The 19,687-nt window shown below is 60.8% G+C and overlaps 1 protein-coding gene across 1 annotated transcript in view; it reads right to left on the minus strand.

Moving 5' to 3' along the window:
- Nucleotides 1-5,183: 5,183 nt before the first annotated feature.
- The window catches only part of CYP46A1 (cytochrome P450 family 46 subfamily A member 1), a 33,056-nt gene continuing 18,552 nt past the window's right edge, over nt 5,184-19,687 (minus strand). The window contains exons 11-22 of the mRNA XM_077780825.1: nt 18,795-18,879; nt 18,289-18,399; nt 14,809-14,897; nt 13,975-14,041; nt 12,931-13,119; nt 11,974-12,127; nt 11,702-11,844; nt 10,146-10,183; nt 9,740-9,866; nt 8,199-8,333; nt 7,084-7,195; nt 5,184-5,281 (exon numbers count right to left, since the gene is read on the minus strand). Of these exons, the coding sequence (XP_077636951.1) occupies nt 5,184-5,281; nt 7,084-7,195; nt 8,199-8,333; nt 9,740-9,866; nt 10,146-10,183; nt 11,702-11,844; nt 11,974-12,127; nt 12,931-13,119; nt 13,975-14,041; nt 14,809-14,897; nt 18,289-18,399; nt 18,795-18,879 (1,348 nt within the window). The remainder of the gene's footprint in view (nt 5,282-7,083; nt 7,196-8,198; nt 8,334-9,739; nt 9,867-10,145; nt 10,184-11,701; nt 11,845-11,973; nt 12,128-12,930; nt 13,120-13,974; nt 14,042-14,808; nt 14,898-18,288; nt 18,400-18,794; nt 18,880-19,687) is intronic.

Raw genomic sequence — 19,687 nt, forward strand, 5'->3', positions numbered from 1 at the left:
TCCTGCGAGCGGGACGGGCTGTGCGGGCGGGCACCGCTCGACCAGATGGCTGGGGCGGGGGGCGCTCCAGGGGCGCAGGGACCCCGGGCGCCGCCGAGTCGCGGGAGGGGCCCTGGGGGAGGCGGAGCCGCACTGAGGCCGGATGAAGGGCTGGCCTGGGGCGGGACGAGAGAAGGTGCCAGCGGGCAGGGCGCAGTAGGAATCAAGCCTGAGGCCCCACTCATCTCTCCCCCCCGGGTCACCCTGAGCCAGTCTTCCTCACTCTGGGGCCTCAGTTTCCCCTCCATGTTGCAGGGAGGCCACGTGGACGTGGGAGTGTGGACGTACAATGTGGAGACGTGAAGGGCAAGAGTGGGGGCCGCCCGGCGACTCTCGGCCTCGCCCCAGGTCTGTGAGGCGCTCAGGCCGAGCCCCCTGCCGTCCGTGGCCGGGAGCCTGGGACCCTCCCCNCAGGCCTGCGGCGCCTAAGGACTTAGAACAAATGCCCACATCACTTCCCGGGTTGTGGGGAGGGTCAGAGAGAGGGGCCTGCCCGCGTCCCCCGCCGGGGCCAGGCCTGCCTGACTCGGACACCGTTCTCCATGCACTCCAGCATGGTGCTTTTACACTTTATTTACTTCTGAGAGAGAGAGAGAGAGAGAGCAAGCAGGGGAGGGGCAGGGAGAGGGAGGCAGAGGACCCAAAGCAGGCTCCACGCTGACAGCAGAGACTCCAAGGCCGAGTTCAAAGCCACAAACCGCGAGATCATGACCTGAGCTGAAGTCGGACGCTCAACCGCCTGAGCCCCCAGGGCCCCCCGCCCCAACTCCAATGTGTTTTTACAGACCAACCCTGGGACTTGGCCAGGTCACCCCAGTCCCCTGGAGAAGAGAGTCTGTCCCGCCGGCCTTCCCGATGGGGAGCGGGCACGGATCGCAGCCTCCCTGCTCCCCCGGTCCCCCCGCCCCCACCTGAATCAGCCTCAGCCTCTCTCCTCAGGACCCTCCTGCCTGCGACACTTCCTTCTAAGAGTAGGTCCTGAACAATGAAAATGACCCTGACGTCGGTCGGTAAACGTGAAGAGGGTAAAACCCAGGCCGGGACCAGGAGGGACAGGGAAGGGGGGCTCTCTGGGCTCCGGGGGCGCCCGGAGGAATTGAGTGAGATACGGGGCGGCCCACCCCAACGTCAGCCCTGCACCCTCAGAAAACCTGCTTGTATCCAGGCAAAGAGAGATACTCGGGGAGGTTGGGGGGACCCCAGGGAGCTGCTGCCCGCCCCCACCCTCTGACCCCCGGCCGAATCACCTGGAACAGCTCCAGGCCCTGCGGAGCGCTGAGCGAGGTGTCCTGTCCATCGTCCACCGCACAGACACAGAGGGGGCACAGCGTTGCTGGGAGGCTGCACAGCAGGAGGGAGTCACTCTGTTGTCTGAGCACATAATCGGCTTCGGGGTGTCCGTCCTCCCCACACCCCCAAAGCAGGGCGAATGGAAACTCACCACGGAGGCCCAGAGAGGCTAAGTGACTCGCTCAGGGTCACAGACCCCAGGAGTGTAAAGCAGAGATTCGAACCCTGGGCTCTGATGGGCTTGCATTCATTGCTCGCCTGGGAATATTCTTCGGTGCTTGGGATTGTGAAACCATTTTGCTGGAAACTTTCCCAAACATGTGGGGACTGACAGCACGGAGGCTGGATTCTCTTCCTGCAGAGCTCCACTCGAGGGGAGGGGACAGACCGCGAGGTCAAAGGCAGGAAGAGACAATCAACAGACCCAGGATGTGTGGAGCCGGCACCTTCCGGCCCCTCTGTCCAGGCCACGTCGGCGTTTACAGACACTGTCCCCGGACCCAGGGAGGGATGCGGCAGGGCCCCATTTTATAGACAGGGAAACGGAGTCTCGGCGGGGCAGTGGCCCGTCCAATGCCCTGCTTCACCGAGGGGCAGAGCCAGGCCTACAATCTAGACAACTGTAAGGGAAGCACCTTCCCTGGACGTGGTGTGCAGGCTGGCAGTGCCTGGTGCAGGCGGCTTCCTGCTATAAATACGATGTTGACTCCTGGTAACCTTAGCCTCTAGGCTCCCCTGTCCGGGCGCAGGGCCACGAACCCAAGAGCCGACTGCCCGCCACGGTGCTCCTAATCTGGGGACTTTTCCTGACACCGTAACAAGGTACCACATTTTTTTTTTTTTATAGGCTCCAAATTATTGGAGACAATGCAGAACTAGGTAGCTGTCTCTGAAATGAGAAGGGCTGTTATTCAGATGAGACCCCCCCAAGCCCCCGCCCTTGGGCGAGCAGGACGGGACTTCCTGGACGGGGCTCTTAGTCTGAGTCTGGGGAGCTGGGTTTGAATCCTGACTCTACCATTTACCAGCTGGGCAACTTTGGGCAAGTCTGTTTGCCTCTCTGAGCTTTAGTTCCCCCAGCTCTACAGTGGGGTTCACGCAACCCCTCCCCTCCCCTTCCCTCCTTCTGGGATCAGACAATGTCTCCATAGTGGCCAGGACACAAGATACAACAGGTAATGCGTTCCCTTCATTTTCCTCTTCGGCTGCGGCTCATTTATTGGGTGAATAGTAATTCCAACAGCTACACCTGTTAGCAGCAAGCCTGGTGTTATTTTAAGTGGGCTACGTGCTTTCAGTCACTCACTCCTCATTGGGACTTAAAGGAGCTAAGGTCCTTTTCCTGTTCCCATTTAGCAGATGAGGAAACTGAGGCACGGTGCTCTGGAATAATCTGCCCAAGGTCACGTAGGTCGTGGGCAGAGAGCTGAGAACTTCCCCGTTGTAGACACGGGCCCAGGGATTCGTTTGTGAAAATAAGTAGAAATATTTATTTCACAGCAGCCTCCTGGAGCCAACCACTGCCGTGGGGATGGAATCCTAGAAAGTCTTGAACTTCAGACCACACTTTCTAGGAGACCCCTCCCCGATAAACACACACACAGCCTTGCACTCACATCTTGTCGTTACTCTTGCCGACCAGATCCCACTCGAGTCTGGCACCGCAGACATAAGAGGCCATCCCTGTATTTTACAGACAGGAGGCCAAGCCCCCAGCCCACCGGGGGTGACCCGCCCAGCGAGGGTGGGCAGAGCCATGGCGGTGCCTACCGGCCCCCGACCCGGCTGGCCCTCTCGTAAGCAGGGGAGGGGCAGTAAAGGCAGCATCACCTCCCAGCCTCCTGGACACAGGCACACGCACATGGCCCCCATTCCCTGGCCCCACTGGGCTAAATACTGTCCTGGCCCTTCCTGAAATACCCATCTCCATGCGGGTGGTTTTACAAGCTGCTAAAAGCAGGGCCGTGTCCCTGGTGCAGGGAGAGAGCTATTCCGAGTTCGTGTCAGGTGTAGACAGAGCCAGCCAGAAAGGGCCTGTCTGCTGCACACATCCCCCCCCCTCCAATACTGGCTCCACGGCGGACAATTCTTGGCAGCCAGCACCGCTGACGCTGGGTGGAAGAGGGTGAGGTCAGGCCATTTTTGTTGGTGTCCCCCTCCCCAACACACACACACACACACACACACACACACACACACACACACACACACACTCAGAGCTCCANCTCCAATACTGGCTCCACGGCGGACAATTCTTGGCAGCCAGCACCGCTGACGCTGGGTGGAAGAGGGTGAGGTCAGGCCATTTTTGTTGGTGTCCCCCTCCCCAACACACACACACACACACACACACACACACACACACTCAGAGTTCCAAATCCGACTTGGCCAGGTCCAGGCGCGGGACGGTCCATCAGACACCGTGTGGGGGAGGGGGGCACACTGTTGTCACTCACAAGCCACCCCAGGTCCCCCAGGACCGCCGGACGCGCCCAGGATTCTCCTCGGCGGTGCTTGACAGATAAGGAATCCGTGGACCACGGCGGGGCAGTGACTTGGGCAGAAAGGCACGCCCGGAGGGGCCAGACCCGGACGCACGCACTCCTGAGCCTCTGGGCTCCTCCCCGGGACCCTCCACTGCCGCTCCCACGAAGCCATCACCGAGTCCTCACTGCACACCCGGCACCGACAGATCATCTTTCACACGCCAGCACATTGAACTTTCCCAACCACCTGTGGGGTGGGAACTGTTACCACTCTCTCTTCTTTCACTTGGGGGCTCTGAGCCTCAGAGACGTCTACCCAGAGCCTGTCTTCAACCGGCAGGAGCAAGGGTGGCCAGCCAGGGCCACAGGCAGCCAGTCCCCACAAAGCCCTGGCCCTGGGAGGGCAGGGGGCATGCGAGCAGACCCCGGCAGCTGACAACCCCCCCGCCTTTGCGTCCCTGGCCATTTCCAACCTAGATGGTTTGGGGATCCACGGGGGAGCCTGCCCTGTGCAGGCCGACCAGGGGCTCAGGACTTCTGGGAGGTCTCAGACCTTTGGGGAATCGACGGCCAGCAGTAGGCTCCCCCCACCCCACATTCGCTTGCATGTGCTCATGGGGGCCCATGGCACCCCACGCCCACTGAGGGGCTCAGTCCAGACCCCACTCCGCACCCCCCGGCTGGTGGTGGGAGGGGTTTGCAGCAGGCACAGCCCCTTGCTCAATCGAGCCCCATCTGAAAGGCAGGGGTGCAGCAGACCTTAGCTTTGAAAGTCCATTTCCCCTTCCTGGAGCACAGACTCCCCCACCCCCACTCCAGGCATCGGGCTGGGAGGAAGGGGGTCCAGCCCCACAGCCTCCTGCAGCCTGGGGCGGGGGCTCCCAGTGCCCTCGGCCACCAGGAGCTTTGGCTTTGAAACCGGAGCCGCGGTGGGTAAATATAGCGCCGCCANGCGGCCCCCCCCCCCCATGCTGGGCTGGGCAGATAAGAACGTGCTCCAGAGCCAGGAGCCCGCGCGATTGGTGGATAAATCTGGGCACTGCCCTCCCCTGCCCTGGGCCTCTCCCGGGCAGCCTGGGAATGTTTCCTGAGAGACTGCTGCACCCCTGGGTGCGCGGGCAGTTCCCCGGGAGCCCAGCCCAGCCCTGGAGACCCCGGCACGCCCGCAGCCTCTCTCCCCGGGAATGGTTCCACCCGGCCAGCAAGCGGCTCTCACAGCCACTGGAGAAGACGGCAGAGTGATGTCCCTGCTGAGCCCATGGCTGTCATCTCAGCTCTCCGGAGTGGCCGTGACCCACCCAGGGCCACCCGGCCAGTTCGGCGTGTGACCAGAGCTGGACTCTGGAGCCCGACTGTCTGTCTCCAAGGTTACAGGAAGGCGTGGCCCTTGCCTTCGTTTGGCAGACGGAGGGGAGCCACTTCTGGGCACCTGGTGGGTGCCAGCTGCGCCGTGTGTGCCGGGGGTGCTGTGGGGAGAGGAAGACGGACTCCCTGGGCGCAGCCATGTGACTCGGTGCCAGGCATGGAGTGGGTGCTCAGGAAATACTGGTTGGGAGAACACATCTCAACAAATACTTAGTATGCACTTGCTGTGTGCTTTCCTAACAGGCAGCCTGGTCCTTGTCCTGGGCCCCCACAAGGGCCTGGGCCAGAGACCAGGGCAGGGAGACAAACGGAAGGCTCTGGGCTCAGTTCCCAGAGGCGTTGTGCCAGGGCTGGGCATCTCTGGGTCCCCCAGGGCCCGAGCTCTACCCAGTTCTGCATTCAGGGCGTAGAAGGAGTGAAGTGGCTTTAATGAGAAGGAGAGGGTAGAGATCAACCCCAATCACACAGATATGGGAGGGCTTCCTGGAAGAGCTGGGATTTGAGTTATGTCTTTGAGGAGTAAGAAGGGTTTTTTCAGGGGAAGAGAGGGCATTCCGGGAAAAGAGACAAGCAGGTGCACAGATGAGCACTGGGAAAGCTTGACTGGGACTGGAGGGTGGCAGGTGTCCCCGGCAGGTGCTTGGAGATGATAATGATCCCAAGGAGAAGTGGTTGACATTTGTGGAAGGAGAGGCATCCAAGGCAAGGGAAGTCAGGGGAGGCTTCTTGGAAGAGGGGGCAGACACTGGTGCTAAAGGGTCCATGAGCCTCAGAAAAGTGGGAGGGGCAGGAAACGGCATTCAGAAGCATCTAGCAGCTGTTCAAAGGCACTGAGGCCCTGGGGTGCCTGGGTAGCACAGTCGGCAGAGTGCCTGACTGTGGCTCAGGTCATGATCTCATGGTTCATGAGTTCAAGCCCCTCACTGGGCTGCTCACTGCTCTCAGTGCAGAGCCTGTGTTGGATCCTCTGCCCCCCTCACTCTGTTCCTCCTCCACGCATGCTTTCTCTCAAAAATAAAACATTAAAAAACAAACAAACAAAGGCACTGATGGCTTTCCCAGCTCAGACCCCTGGGGAATGAAGACAGGAGGGCCCAGGCCACCATGTTTCCAAAGGAACTGCCTTTTGGAGATGGAGTGGGGGAGAGTTGCACTCACACCAATTGTCAGAGATAATAGCAAAGGAATTCAATCCCTATATGGTAGTTCCAGGCCTCCTGGCCTCTGCCTGTGCTGTTCCCTGGGTCAGGAATTCCCTGTCCTCCCCGCCCCCCATCTCCTCCTCTGCGAAGCCTTGTCTGGCTGTCCCTGGAGGTGGGCCAGGCTCCTCTGTGTTCTCCTCCACAAACCTCATTGTGGCCAGTGCCTGGCCCTGGTCTTGTCCACCTCCTGCTGTATGGTAATGAGCTCACCGTCACTGGAGGGATGTAAGCAGGGCTGGACAGCCACTGGACAAGGACACAGTGAAGGGAGTTCAAGCAGCAGGTGGGGTTAGAGTAAATGGGTTTGGGGCCCCTCGAGAGTGACCAGCTTGTCCTGCTTTCCCTACTTCAGCCCTGAAAGCCCTACCAGCACCCTGGGAGCCCTCGGAACCTCCCACCTGCACAGCGGGAGGCGTCTCACCTGCAGAGCTTTGAGGACTGAGGGTGATATTGCAGCAGCAACAGGGCGCCAGATCTCGCAGGTGGCAGCCACTGATCCCAGGGCGGGGCCGGGGCGGGGCGCTGGAACCCACCTGCAAGCCCTCCACTCAGCACTTGGCTGTCCCCCTGCCCCCCCAGCTGCAGCAGGAGGCAGGGCAGGGGGTCCGACCTGCTCACTGTGTGGCCTTGTGCAGGCCCTGGCCCCTCTCTGTGCCTCTATTTCCACATCGGCAGAGCATTTACGAGCGCCTCCTATGTACTTGACCCTGGGCCAGGCTGGGGCAGGAAGAAGCCATGAGGGGTGCCGGGTCCCATGGGGCCACGCTCAGGTCTCGTCTCCTGCAGCCCCTGCTCTGAGCTCCCTGGGATGAGCTGGGTCGACAGGAGCACACGGGAACTGACCTCAGGGCACCCCTTGAGACTGCCGGGGTGGCATGGGTGTGCCCAGCGCTGGACACACAGAGGTGCTGCAGAAAGAGCCCCCACCTCCCTGCAAGCCACATGGCGTCCCAGACAGAGCCCCTCACCTTGGCCACTGCTGGACCAGGGCCGGGAGGAGCACAGTGTCAGGTGGACTGGGTCCCTCTGCCGGCCCTCCTCGGCGACTGGGACAAGCTGACCCCAGCCTCGGTTTCTCATCCAAAAATGCGGGGCTGCGGCGAGGCTGAACACCGGGGCCCAGGAGCCTTGGTGCAGCCTCCCCAAGTCCCACCCAAACAGGCCGCCCAGTGTCCAGCCCCCTGTGTGCGGGCCACCTCCCCTTCCTGTCCCTGGCCCCAAGTCCCTTCCTGTTGTTTTTCATGGTGGGAACATGTGTTGGGGGAAAAAACAACTTGATTTCTCTGCTCCTGAGGTCCCTGCAGCAGCTCTAGGCCATAGCTTGTGTCTGCAAACACACGTGACAATGCATGTGGGTGTGCACAGGCGTGCGTGGGGGTGGGTGCGTGTGTGGGGAAATTGTGTGCAGGGGAGAACGGAGAGCATCTCACAGGTATGGGTTGGTACAAGTGAGCGTACGTGTGCACCTATGTGCATGGGAGCACGTACGACTGTGGAGGGGAGTGTGGATGAGTGCGCGTGTATTCCTGGGTGAGCACATATGTGGGCGTGCAGGGGAGTGTAAGCACGTGGGGCATGCGTGTGCCCTCGTGAGCTTGTGTACGTGTGTAGGCGCATGTATGAGCCTGTGGGGGGGGGGTGTACACACGCGTGTGCGGCCTCTGGCTCCCGCGAGCTCATCCTGTGTCTCTGAGCTCGAAGCCGCTGTCCGGGTCCCCGGCGCGGTGCCGGCCCCTGGGGCTCCCAGCAAGGGTGGGCCTCTCTGAGCAGTGTCGCGCAGGCAGAGGCTGGGAGGGTGAGCCGGCAGCCCAGGCACCTGCTGGGTCAGGCGCGGCGGAGCAGCGCTGGCCAAGCGGTCCGGGTGCGGCGGGAAGGGACAGTGGTGGGAGATCCAGGGAGCGGGCAGGCGGGCCGCCAGTGGGGCCTCCGAGGTCTGCAGGGGTGCAAGTTGCTTAAAGGGGAGCCGGGCAGGAAGGGTGCGCATTTACTGCACGTCAGCGGGGCCAGATCTGAGCGGGGGCCCTTGCAGGTCCTGCCTCACCCCCCACCGGCCCTCACACTGCAGAGCCAGCCAGCTCTGCTGCTGGAAGGAGGGCGCCCCAGGAAAGCAGCATCAGGGCCGCCCCCACCAAAGGCAGGAGCGGCTCCCCTGCACGGTGGGGTGGGGGAGGAGGCCCGCTCCCCGACACTGGCCTCTGTCCCCTCCTCTGGCCACGTAACTCCTCCCTGCTGGAGACCCTGTCTTCCCGGCCTTGGGTCCTCCCCCTGCCCCATAATAGAGGCAGGAAAGTGGGGTTTTTTCCTGTTTAGTTTTGAGAGAGAGAGAGAGAGAGAGAGAGGTGGGGGAGAGGGTCAGAGAGAGAGGGAGGGAGACACAGAATCGGAAACAGGCTCTAGGCTCTGAGCTGTCAGCACAGAGCCCGACGCAGGGCTCGAACCCACACACCGTGAGATCATGACCTGAGCCGAAGTCGGATGCTCCACCGACTGAGCTCCCAGGAGCCAAGGGAGGAAAGTTTTGAACAAGGAGCCTCACCTGGGTGTCTGGTGACCACAACGTGGGGAAGGGCAGTGGACGTCCACACTGGGTGGCCACACCTCCCGGGCATGTGACTGGGGCAGGCCACCAGCCTCCAGGTTTGGTGGGAAGGATGAGGGGGGTGCCGCGCTGCGAGGGCCTGGCGCCCACGGGCCTCACGACACCTCCCAGGCCTGTCCACTGTCTCAGGTTAAAACAGATGCCTCCTTACAGCTCGGGCCGCAGCGCAGCCCTCACACAAGTGGCCTGAGACACACAGACGTGGACGCTGAGACCCACACGGGAGGGACGGATACACAGCGACAGGGAGACCACAGAAGCACAGAGATCTACGGAGGGAGAGACACAAATGGACACACACGTGTGCACACGCACTCCCACACCCAGGGGCTTGCACCCAGCCCGGGCGCCCTAAGCTGATGGGGTGAGCCTTGCAGCCTCCAGGCCCCAGCCAGGCGAGAAGCTCAGGGGCCCGGCCAGATGCACTAGGTGTCCCTGGGGCGAGGACGTGGGCAGCCCCCGGGTCCTTCGAGCAACACCCTCACCTCGAGTGGAGGCCAAGAGCTGCTGTCATTTGGGGTGAGGGGTGGGAGTGGCTCAGGGGACACGGAGGAGCTGGAGCTGGGGGGGATGTTCTGGCCTCCTCCTCTGGCTCCAGGGCTCACAGCAGGGGGGAGGCTCCCAGGGAGAGTGAGGCCCCACCCCTTGGGGCCGCGGTAACGGTGCAGTGGGCCCAGGGCTGACTGCAGTGTGCGCTCAGCGGTGAGCTGGCCGCATGGTCCGTGCCTCCGTGACTAGTGTCTTGGACTCCTCCCGACCCAGGGTCCCAGGGCCACCCAAAGGGGCGTGGATAAGGGCTCTCCCGTGGGCTGGGGATAGAAGAGCCCAGCAGAGTCGCTGTCATCGTCCCCCACTGCCCCCCAAAAGCCGAAACCAGCGGAGGAGCTGGGCCCAAAGAGAGGGAGCAGGAGGGGACACCAGGCCTTTGCCCTTGCCTGCCCAGCACTGACCCAGGGACCCTCCACAGCCCACCCTGGAGGCCAGGCTCCTGCACGGAAGGCCCCTGCCTGCCTCACTGTTGAGGCCCATGGGAAGGCCTGGCAGCTCGGCACAGCAGGGTGGGGGCTGCCGGCCAGCCGGCCCTGGGCAGGGGGCTCTGGGGTGCCCCCTCAGGGCCTGCAGACTTGCCCTGCAGGCTGCCCCTGCCGGAGGTGACCCCCCTACCTTGCGGGCCCAGGGTCCGGCCCCCTGGCAGGGGCTACCTAAGGGGGGCACCACCAGGAGGGTGACCACAGGGGTTCCCTAAGCGAGGAGGAAGCGTGGGAGAAAGAAATGCTTCCATGGCTCCAGGCCAAGGAAGGGCCTTCACGCCATCTGTCACGCCCTCCCCTCCCCTTCCCTTCCCCCGCCAGCTCTGATTCAGAGAAATGGCTCTCTGGTAGTAAGTCTCCCCCTGCGTGGCCAGAAATACCCCCAGTGTCTGCCCCCTCCCCCAGGGTTATTTTTTAGCCTTGCAGACAGAGATGCCCCAGGCTGTCTGGAGCCTGGGGGCGAGGTTCTGGGCAGAGGCGGGTGTAGGTCATCCACCCCAGGGGGGAGAGAACGGCCTTTGGGTCACACACTCATCAGGAGGCCTGCTTGGGATGCAGGATTCTGGCCCCCGAGGCAACGTCCTCGCAGAGAGGCTGGAATGTGGGAAGAGCCACGGGCTTGAGCCCCCTCCTGCCCTGGCCCTCAGGACCCCTCCAGGTGGCCATCCTCTGTCTCACTGATCCCCAGGAAATACACACATATACAGGCTGGACCTAGCAAACCCTGGACGAGTAGGAAGGACACCACACCCGATTAACCCGCCCAGGGGCGCAGCTAATTGTGGCCCGCTGCCCACGCACGTCGGCTGCCCACTGACGCCCAGCAGGGTCACTGGTGACTCCGAGCCCCACCCCTGTCTNAGGTGGCTTCGGTTCGCCCAAGAGCGTGTTCCGTGTTAGAGCGGCTCAGCCCTGAGGAGTCAGGAGGCACCCCCCAGCCCTCCCAGGCGGAGGCAGCACCCCTGCACCCCTGCACCCCTCCTAGCGCGCTTCCCCAGGAGAGGTGAGGGGGAACCACCCGGGATCGCGGCGCTGCGTGGCAGTCCCCCGATCGTCCCCCCCGCCCGGCTGCCGCGCCTCGGCGGCCCCTCCTGTGACACCGGGATGAACCACCCCNCTTCTGAGAACTGCACTGCCTGGCCTCCCAGGAAAACCCTTTCTTCCCTAAAAATTACAGCAATAAAGTTTCCGACGCCAGTGACAATTACTGCTGGCGGGTCTGCAGCACTGTCGTGACAGACTCTGTGCTAGGTACGATCTATACAGAATGCTCTTAATTCTCCTATCAATCTTAGGATGTGGGTCCTATCATCCGTCCTTCCGTACAGATGGGGAAACTGAGGCCCAAGCCCCCCAGACAGTGACAGGTCAGGTAGGACTTGATCCCAGGAGGTCTGGCTCCAATAGCTTGGTTTCAATTCGATACATCTTTTCTGAGTTCCAGGGGCTGGCACCATCCCTGTGCACATTGGAGTTTTCCAGGGGACTTAAGAGAAGTTTCCGGATCCCATCCCATAGTGGACCCAGCTGGCCCGAGTGACTCATCTATGCAGCCAGGCCTGCTCTCTCATGAAAAGCCCATTTTATGGAGAAGGAAGTGGCTTGGGAAGGTCGGGATGGGTGCACTAACCCACAGGCAATGACAGGAGAGCCCAGCTGGGGGGTCCAGATTCTGCTCTTCCCACTCACCTCAGGCCTCCCAGGCCTGGGTTTCCAGTCCTTGAAGGCCAGCCCCAGCCTTGGGTGACAGGGCTCGTTGAGCTGGTGGAGGTCAGGTTTGAGTCCCGACTCCACTATGGCCTGGCTGTGAGTGGTGACCTTGACTTCCTCATCTGTGAAATGGGCCACACGCGAGAGGATTTGAAGAAATAATGATGTGAAGACTCAGGCTCAGCAATGGATAAGTCTTTGCTAAGTCAGATGATGGTAAAGGCAGTCGGCAGTTTCCAGAGGGAGCTGACCTCTCCAGACCCCTCCGGGCAATGCCAGGTCACGCACCTGGAGTGCTAAGCCTTGGTAGACGGTGGACCTTCTAGATGGACAGCAAAGGAGGTTCTGTCCTGTGGGGGCCAGGCCCAGCCACGGCAGGAAGCAGAGGGCATGCAGTAGGGGGTGCTAGTGGAGACCGGGNNNGGGGGGTGGTAATGGCCCAGGCAGGGCAGGTCCCTGGGAGCAGTACAAGGCTGAAGGCCCAGGACCGAGACAAGAGGAAACAGTGGCATCTGGGTGGCCGTGGGAGGGAGCTGGGCAGAGACGAGCGAGGGGTGGGTTTGGCCACGCAGCTGGAGGCAGAGCCCAGGCACACCGTTCTGAGAGCCACAGGACATTCTGAGGCCCCCCAGACAGGGAACTGGAAAGGAGAGGGAGGGTGGGGGTGTAGCTGGATCAAGGCCTAGTGCTCGGTCTGGGCAGAGAACTAGGGGAGCAGAACTCTCCCGCTGCAAAGAATCTGCGGCCACAGAGGCGTCCTGGAGGCTGGACGCTCTGCCCAGGGGCTCAGGGCAGACAAGTGCCAGTTCCCTTGACCCACCTGGGCCGGGGAGAGGAATGGGCTCAGTAACACTCCCCTCCCCCCATACTGAGCCCGTCACTTCCTCCCCTGAGCTTCAGCTTCGTCTTCTGCTAAATAGGAAGGTCCCTGGCTCAAGACTGCTCAAGGACTGAGGAGGAGCAGAGGTAAAGCGAGCGCCGCCCCAAATCCACACCCTCCCTGGTATGGAGAGCAGACCTTTCCAGGGCATGTACCCCAGGCAGAGGGCATGTTGCTTTCTCCGTGGGAAGACACGCTCCCGAGTACTGGAGGAGAGACTCAGGGGGTCCTTTTCCTTGGGTGGGTCCAGAGGACAGGGCTAGTCCAGCGTCTGTGGCCCCTTGCCCACCTCTAGGCCCGGGGAGGAAAGAATGGTGTCTTCACCCACCTGTTGGGGCTCCAGTCTCACCTCCAGGGACTGGGCCCCCCGGCCTCCTCCGACCAGGTTGGGAAGGGAAGCATCGTGCCAGAAGGTGCAAAGGATGCCAGCAGGGGTGAGGCCAGGCACCCAGGCGCTCAGGTCCACCAAGCGGCTACCAAGAGAGGTCCCGGGGGGCTCCAGCCTGCGTGAGGCCCTCTGGGGCACCAGCACCCTTGTTGGGAGAAGACTAGACCACACGGGCCCCAGGCCCCTGACCCTGTCAAATCAAGCTCTCAAAACCCTGCTTGTAATCCTAACCTCACACCACACCCAGGAACGTGGCCGCACACATAACCCCGGGAACTGGCTTCTACTACCGCAGAGCCCTGCTGGTAACCTTGTCCAAGATGGCACTGTCTGGGTGCCTTCAGGGGCAGCGCCTAGAGCTGCACCAGCTCTTAGACCACCCTCATCATCGCTCCCATTTTACAGATGAGCAAACTGAGGCCAGAGCGCTCTGGCCCGGTCCGGCCATTCATTCATGCAGTCAACACACATTTATTTGAGCAACGGCTCTGGGCCACGCCCGGGCGGCTCAGAGACGATCATACGCAGACCTCGCCCATGAGGCATTCACAGCCTGGCGGGGCAGCTGGTCACATCAAAGGACACTCACAATACAGTGTGGTCAGTGTGGTGTTAGAGGTAGCACAGGTGACCAAGGGAGCATAGAGGAGGGGCCCCTGGCCCGGCCGGGGGTGGCAGGGAGGGCTTCCTGGAAGAGGTGACACCTGAAGAGGGTTTTAGGAAGTGAGCAAGAGTTAGGGTGTGTGGCAGGGGGTGGTGGCCTGTGCAAAGAGGTCGGGGTGAGAGATAGCACATCTGGGGCGCAGCTGGGAGTTAGGCAGGGGCTGGTCCAGGAAGGGCGTGGAGTTAGCGTGGACGGGGAGCTCTAGGGGAGGAGCGAGGAGGGAAGCAGGTGGGGGGTGCCCCCGAGGAAGGGCACANAGAGCAGGGCTGGGAAATGCCTCCTGGCCCAGGACAAGACACCACCCAGCCCCGGCCTCCTACCTGAGCAAACTGCTGCCCGATGCAGGAGCGGGGGCCCAGAGAGAAGGGGAAGTAGGTGAACCTCGGCCTACGGGGAGAGGGCTGTCAGGCGGAGGCGGCCCCCTATGGCTCTTCCACCGCGGTGACAAACCCATCCCTTGCACCACTCTGGACCAGGGCTGGCTTTTGCACCCACTGAATACAAGACACTGGCTCTGTTGAGCTCCGCATCAGCATTTTGTCATTTTGCCCTCCTCTGGAGCCTTCCAGAAGGAGCCGTTATTATCCCCAGTTCACAGCTGGAGGAACTGAGGCTTGGAGAGCCAAAGCAAGGCCCCCACCCCTGCTCCTCTGCCACTTCTATGCTCGGCCAGTCACACGTCCAGTTCTGGGCAGAGGCTGGGTCTGGACGCAGGTGGCTGGTCCCTGGGGCTCGGCTGTCCTCACCACTGTGCTTTAAGGCATTCGCCCCCACAGCAGCCTTCAGAGGGAGCCATCGGAGTTCCCATTACTCAGATAGGACCTTCAAGGCAGGGGGAGGAGCAGCCCCTTGCCCGAGTCACAGGGCTTCCCAATATAAGGGACTAGTTACAAGTCTGGGCGTTGAAACCAGTCTGAGCTGGGCTCGAACCCCAGCTCTGCAGCTACTGGCTGTGCATCTTTGGGCAAGTTACTTACCTCTCTGAGCTATGATTTCCTCCCCATAAAAGAGGGCAGAGTGGGGGTGGCAACTTCCTCACGGTGATCTGGAAGCCACGTGGGCTCAGGGCTCATAGGTGGTTCAGCCCAGAGGTCACTGGGACCACCCTTCGCCCACCAGGCCTCTACTCACACACAGCTTGAAGAGGGACTTACTTCGGTGCTTTGGGGCTGAAGCGGTCGGGGTTGAAAGTCAGCGGGTCTTCAAAATATGTGTCCATACGCCCCATGACGTAGGTGCTGAACTGTGGGGAGAGGACCCGCTCGTCTCTGGTTCCAACGATTGGCACCCTCACACCTCCCTGATCCCCTGTGGTCACCCAGTGGGGTGACCAGGAGCAGACTGCCCCCCCACTCCACCCACCCATCTGGGCCAGTGTGGGGTCCCACCGGCCCCTGGGAAGTATCTAAGATGAAGGAAAGAGACAGCCCAGGGTGCTAGTAAGGACCAGCTGCATCATCCTGTGCTTGGCCCCATGCTATGGGGGGGACCACAGTTATCCCTATCTTATAGATGGGAAAACTGAGGCTCAGAGAGAGGTTCACAACTTGCCTAAAGTCACTGGGCAAGTAAGTGGCGAAACTGAGATTCAAACTCAGGTCGGCTTCGACAGCACCTTCCTCGAGATCTCTAAGAGCTACGTTCCAAGTCCCTTTTCAGCACAAGGCTTGTTTCTATGGGGGGGGGGGGAGGCAAAGGAGCCGTGGGCCCCCATTGGCCTTCCGAAGCACGCCATGTCGCCTCCTGCCTGAGGGCAATGTTCTGTGCCCCTGGCCTCCAGGGGCCACACGTGACCCCCACTACTAGGGCCCTGGGTGCCCCCCTCTGCCTCGCCACGCCTGCACAAAAGAGCTCCCTGCTCCCGGTTCTCTGTGCTGAGAGTCAGGGCAGCGAGAGTGGAGGGAGGGCCTGGAACCGAGCTCAGAAACGTGAGTGGGAGCGTAATAAGGTGGAGAGGGCGCTGAGGCCAGCAAAGGGCCCCGCTGTGTGCAGGGATATCTACCAGACACGTGATGAAAGCTATTAAACTGTGACTCAGGGATGATCACCCCCAGTTTATGAGGAGGGCGCCGGGGCCCAGAGACAGCCCAGCCCGCCAGAGCGGGGCTGGGATCTGCCCCCTCCAGGCCCACGTGGCTACCCGCCTGCTCAGCCAGATGTGAGGGCATCTGAACCGCCACCTGGGCCATTCAGGCGGGTGGTATTGGAGCGGGAAAGCGGAATAAAGACCCACACGTCATGAGGCTTCGATGCATGCTGGGGGAGGCGTGGCGGAGCCGGGGAAAGCCGGGCCACCACTGGGGTTGAGGGCTGCCCAACAGACAGAGCCACAAGCGTGCCGTTTTCCTCTGTAAAAGCAAAACCAGGCCTGGGGGTAGGCTGAATTTTGTCCCCCTAAAATCCTTGTCTTAAAGTCCTAACCACAGAATGTGACTATATATGGAGACAGTTTCTCTATGTTTTAAAATTTTTTTTTAATGTTTATTTTTTTGAGAGACAGAGGTGGGGGGAGGGGCAGAGAGAGCAGGAGACGCAGAATCTGAAGCAGGCTCCGCACGATCAGTGCAAAGCCCGACATGGGGCTCGAACCCACAAACTATGAGATCATGACCTGAGCCGAAGTCAGACACTTAACCGACTGAGCCACCTAGGTGCCCCTGGAGATAGTCTCTTTAAAGCGACAGTTGGGGCACCTGAGTGGCTCAGTTGGTTAAGCGTCCGACTTTGACTCAGGTCATGATCTCGCGTTTCATGAGTTCGAGCCCCATGTTAGGCTCCGTGCTGACAGCTCGGAGCCTGGAGCCTGAAGCCTGCTTCGGATTCTGTGTGTGTGTGTCTCTCTCTCAAAAAACACTTTTTTTTAATTTTTAAAAATTAAAAAATAAAGCAACAATTAAGTTATAATGAAGTCATTGGGGTGGGCCCTACTTCAGTATGACTGGGGTCCTTGTGAGAAGAGATTAGGACCCAGAAACGCACAGAGGAGAGGCCCTGTGAGGGCAGGGCAAGAAGCGGCCGTCTGCAAGCCGAGGGGAGGGGCCTCAGAAGACACCAGGCTTACAGACACCTTGACCTTGGACTCCCAGCCTCCAAAACTGTGAGAAAGTACATTTCTGCTGCTAAGCGCCCCTTTCTGTGGTGCTTTGTAGTAGCAGCCCCAGAAAAGGAATACAGATCCCCACCTCACACTACTCCAAGTAGACAGGGACTTAACCTGCAAAAGGAAAATGTGACATTGCCAGAAGACCACGTAGGTGACTGTGCTGAGCTCATGATGGGGTGGGGGCGGGGCTCCCTAAGAGAAAACAAGAGAACCGATCCTTGAAAAATTAAGAACTTCGGATCATTAAAAACACTTGAACGAAGACGGTCCACAAGTCTAAAGACGACATTTGCAACAAAGGATTCACATATGAATTTTCACAGGGAGGGGCGCCTGGGTGACTCAGGCGGTTAAGCATCCCACTTGGGTTCAGGTCACGAGCTCATGATTCATGAGTTCAAGCCCCGCATCGGGCTCTGTGCTGACAGCTCAGAGCCTGGAGCCCGCTTCGGATTCCATGTCTCCCTCTCTCTCTCTCTCTGCCCCTCCCCCGTTCATGCTCTGTCTCTCTCAAAAATAAAATAAATATTCATTTTTTTAAATTTTTAAACGAATTTTTACAGGGAGCCCTGCCTCGCAATGAGATAACGGGCCTGCAAGCCTCACTAGTAACTGGGAAAAGTGCAAATCAAGACCACAGGGAAATACCTTCCTTGCACTTATTTGATTGGCAAAAAGCAAGAAGCTGGACCACAGTTGGGAGGATGGGCATCTGGGTTGGCACAGGTGTTCTGGAAAGCACTTCGGCGCTAGTTTACCAAGTGGAAGGTTCAGATGCCCCACAGCCCAGCCCTCCTGCCCCCGACCGCACGGTGTGTCCGTCCCGTGGGCTGGAGCAGCAGCCGCAGTCCTCGGGAGAGTAGGGTGGGCAGGGTGGCTCCCAGAGATGCCTGCTGATCCAGAATGGATAACGGGGTGGCGGTCTACACACGTGAAGTGTGCAGTGAAGTGAGGGCCCGCATCACAAAGCAATCCCAGGACATACTATGGTGTGGATGTACACACGTGCACACACACACACAGAGGAGGGAATGGGAAGCACAAAATTCAGGACAGTCATTGCTTCTGGAGGGACGCAGGACAGTGACACGGTTCTAGTGTGGGGGTGGCTTTCTGAGAGGTCGCTGTGCATGAAGGGATGCGGGACGAGGGAACAAATGAGTGAGTGTGTAAACAAAGAAATGGCAAGTAAAGGCGAGGAGGGGGAAACAGTCCCCTCCGTGGGGGAGGAGGGAGTGGGTCAGCTGTGAAACCCGGCACTGCCGTGTCTGCTGCCTGCCGGCTGTGTGACTTCAGGAAAGTGACCCAACCTCTCTGAGCCTCAGCACCCTCAGATGTACACGGGGCGCCTCCCTTCCTGAATCAGCAGCCGCGACCTCACACTGGATGCGGTGGAAAGGGAGAAAGGCCTCTACGGTTATGGTGAAGCCAGTGACAAGCCCCAGTGGCCACAACGGGGCCACTGACCGACGCCACGACCTCGGAGCTTGCCCCCCTCCCCGGGGGGAGGGCAGGGAGGGCCGCTACGCACCAGGAGCGGGGTGTTTCCGGGGACTCGGACCCCGTCAATCAAGGTCTCCTCCTCCAGCAGCCGAAAGGTGCCCCAGGCCGGCGGGTACAGCCTCAGCGACTCTTTGAGAACCTACGGAAGCCGCNAAGTTAGCCGCCTCTTCTCGTCCAACCCCTCCTGTCACGGAAGGAGAAACTGAGGCCCCAGAGGAGAAGGAGGTCGTGCGGGACCACGGCGCCAGAGCCCGGCCCAGCGCCCAGGCCTCCGTCTGAACCAGGGCACCCCGCCCCCAGCTCAAGCCAGGCCTCCCATGCGCTTTGTGGGGGCCAGCCTGAGCCCCCCACCCCGCAAGCGCCTGGCCTAGCTGGGAAGTGCCCAGGGCCATTCACTCAGGGCCGGGTTCCCAGCGGGGCTGCCTTTGGGACTCACCTGAGAAGCCTTANTCCCGGGACAGTCTCACGTGCAGTGAAGTTAGAGACCCCCCCAGGAAGGGGTTCGGGGAGGCAGCGCCCGGCCCGCCCCCACACCTGGGACAGGTACTGCAGTCTCCCCAGGTCGTCACAGTCCAGGTGCCGCTTGGAGCCGATGACCTCGTCCACCTCGGCCTGCAGCCTGTGGGGTCAGACAAACGCAAGCTCGTCCCCAGGGACCGACTGCCCCTGTTAGTGTCACGAAGGGGGGATGGAAGGAGGCGGGAAGAGAGCGCCCGGGGCACCCCGCGCGCGCACGCGCACACACACACACACACACACACACACACACACGGCCCGCTTCATGTTGAAGACGTCCAGGGACCACCACGCCCAAACCAAGACACCCAGGCAGTTGGGACTTTGTTCCAGGGCCTTCCGCTCCCTGTTGGCTGCACGGACCCGGCTTCGGGGAAATGAACGCACCACGAACAGGTGTTTGCGCAAAGAAGCGCATCTCAGCCCGGTTCGCGGCCGCCCAGGGCCCGCAGCGGAAGGAGCCGCGGGGACGCTGCCGAGTAAGCCTTAGCACGCGCCGCTGTGCGGGTCACACACAGGCCTGCGAGTGCGTTCGGGCCGCTTCACGCCCGTCAGGAAGGCTCTGATCACAAGGCAGAAAATCACTAGGGTCGCAAGGAGGTGGAGAGAGCAGGGAACTACCGAGTGCCTGGGCAACTCCTCTGTAGGTGTACACGGCCAAAGTGCAAGGAGGGGCTCAGACACTTGCACTTGCACTGATGCGGAGGTAAACAAAACGGGGGGCGCCCAGACAACGCACTACTCTTCAGCCTTAAAGAAGGAGGGAAGTTCTGACACCTTCTGGGTGAACCTTGGAGACATTGTGCTAATGAGACAAGCCAGACAGGAAGGTCAATTACCGAATGATTCCAATTATATGAGGTCCTAGAGGAGTTAAACCCACAGAGGCAGAGAGCAGAATGGTGGGGGGG

Source organism: Crocuta crocuta, unplaced genomic scaffold (genome assembly GCF_008692635.1).
Source record: "Crocuta crocuta isolate KB4526 unplaced genomic scaffold, BGI_CrCroc_1.0 scaffold299, whole genome shotgun sequence".
Lineage (NCBI taxonomy): Eukaryota > Metazoa > Chordata > Mammalia > Carnivora > Hyaenidae > Crocuta > Crocuta crocuta.